Below are 1,432 nucleotides of genomic sequence, written 5' to 3' on the forward strand. Positions count from 1 at the left end.
CTTTTAACATCAAAAGTCAATATCCTGTCTCTAAATACAGCTGGGTTAAAATTCACGGGTCTTGCACATACAGTGCAAGGAAAAGGACAAAGCCTAATATAATCCTGCCCTAAAGCATAATCCCTCACCTAAAGGCCAATAAAATCATTAAAAAAAAAATCACAAGATTTCATACAAGATGCTGGGACATCTGAAGCCAAGGTTACTCACTCTCAGACAGTGGGACGGAGATGATAACTCCATTGCCGGTTCCAATCCAGAGGCGGTTTGACGAGATGAGGAGAGCTGTTATTCTTACAAAGGAGAAGCCCAACTTCCCCGTCCCTGGAACGGTGACTGTTGTTAAATGTTGACTGCAGTTTAACTTAGCAATCTCGTTTATAACACTCAGCTCCTATTTGGTAAATGTGGAAACTTAAGTATAAAAATTTTTGGGGATAAAATACATTTATACCTCACAATCAAATACATATACTATTGGTAACTTACAGGCAAGCAAAATAAAAATAAATCAAAAAGATCTAGAGATCTAGTCTACTAATACATAGTAATAATAAGACGTCTAAATTTAAGAGTGGGAATGCTTGACTACCACTGCATCTATGATATGTTCTGACATTCAGTAATAATCTCTGATGACTTAATTCAAGGAACTTTGATTGTGGGTAGCAAAATTAAACAGAAAGAAATATTTGGCAGCAAATTAACAATAAGAATTTATCAGACAAAAAAGATGCTCTCAAGCAAATTAGTAAAACAAAAATTAACTTAAGAGACTCAGTCATCTGCTGAATCTCTTTGCCATGCCTAGTGTCAAAATAAGATAAGCCTTTCAAACAAAAACTGTGCATCTCAGAATCGCTTCCACAACATGAAAGGAAAAGGTCATGATATTCAAATTTAGGAAGAGTGAAAAGACAAACCTTCATCTGCACCTCCAATGAAGAGGAAGACATAATATGGATGTCAAAAATGTTGCCGCCAAGCTGACTTTCACACATGAAATCACCCCCGAAGGGAATGTCAAGTTTACCCACGACAATTAAAACAAAATAAATCACATCAAGATTCTGAACTCTTTCAAAGTCACAAGGAAATCTACCACTTCAAAGATAATGTTATTCAGTATATCACACACATGAGCTTACAGGTTATCTAGGTTTGACACCATGCAAGTGTAGCATTCATTGGTATTTGGTGAGAATCTCTGTTAATTTGTGGTGAGAGAAAATGTACCTGTATCAACTAGAAGCAAATTTTGTTTCATCTAATGAACTCATAATTTTGTTAAAATCCTTTTAAAAAATAAAGATCATAAACAGGTGATTTAATGGATTGCTAACTAAAAGAAGTGAAAAAATTAGATTCTGCCTCTGATATCATTACGTATCACATCTCTAAGTATGCAGTCTCGTCTTAAAGACCTTTTTTT

At 34.9% G+C, this 1,432-nt stretch overlaps 1 protein-coding gene across 1 annotated transcript in view; it reads right to left on the reverse strand.

The window, feature by feature from the left end:
* Window positions 1-1,432, reverse strand: part of LOC119594380 (C-Jun-amino-terminal kinase-interacting protein 4-like) — a gene marked incomplete in the record, with an annotated part of 97,279 nt that overhangs the window by 10,716 nt on the left and 85,131 nt on the right. Inside the window, 1 exon segment of the mRNA XM_037943442.1 lies at window positions 211-336. Coding sequence (XP_037799370.1) covers window positions 211-336 — 126 coding nt within the window.

This window comes from Penaeus monodon, chromosome 33 (assembly GCF_015228065.2).
Source record: "Penaeus monodon isolate SGIC_2016 chromosome 33, NSTDA_Pmon_1, whole genome shotgun sequence".
NCBI lineage: Eukaryota > Metazoa > Arthropoda > Malacostraca > Decapoda > Penaeidae > Penaeus > Penaeus monodon.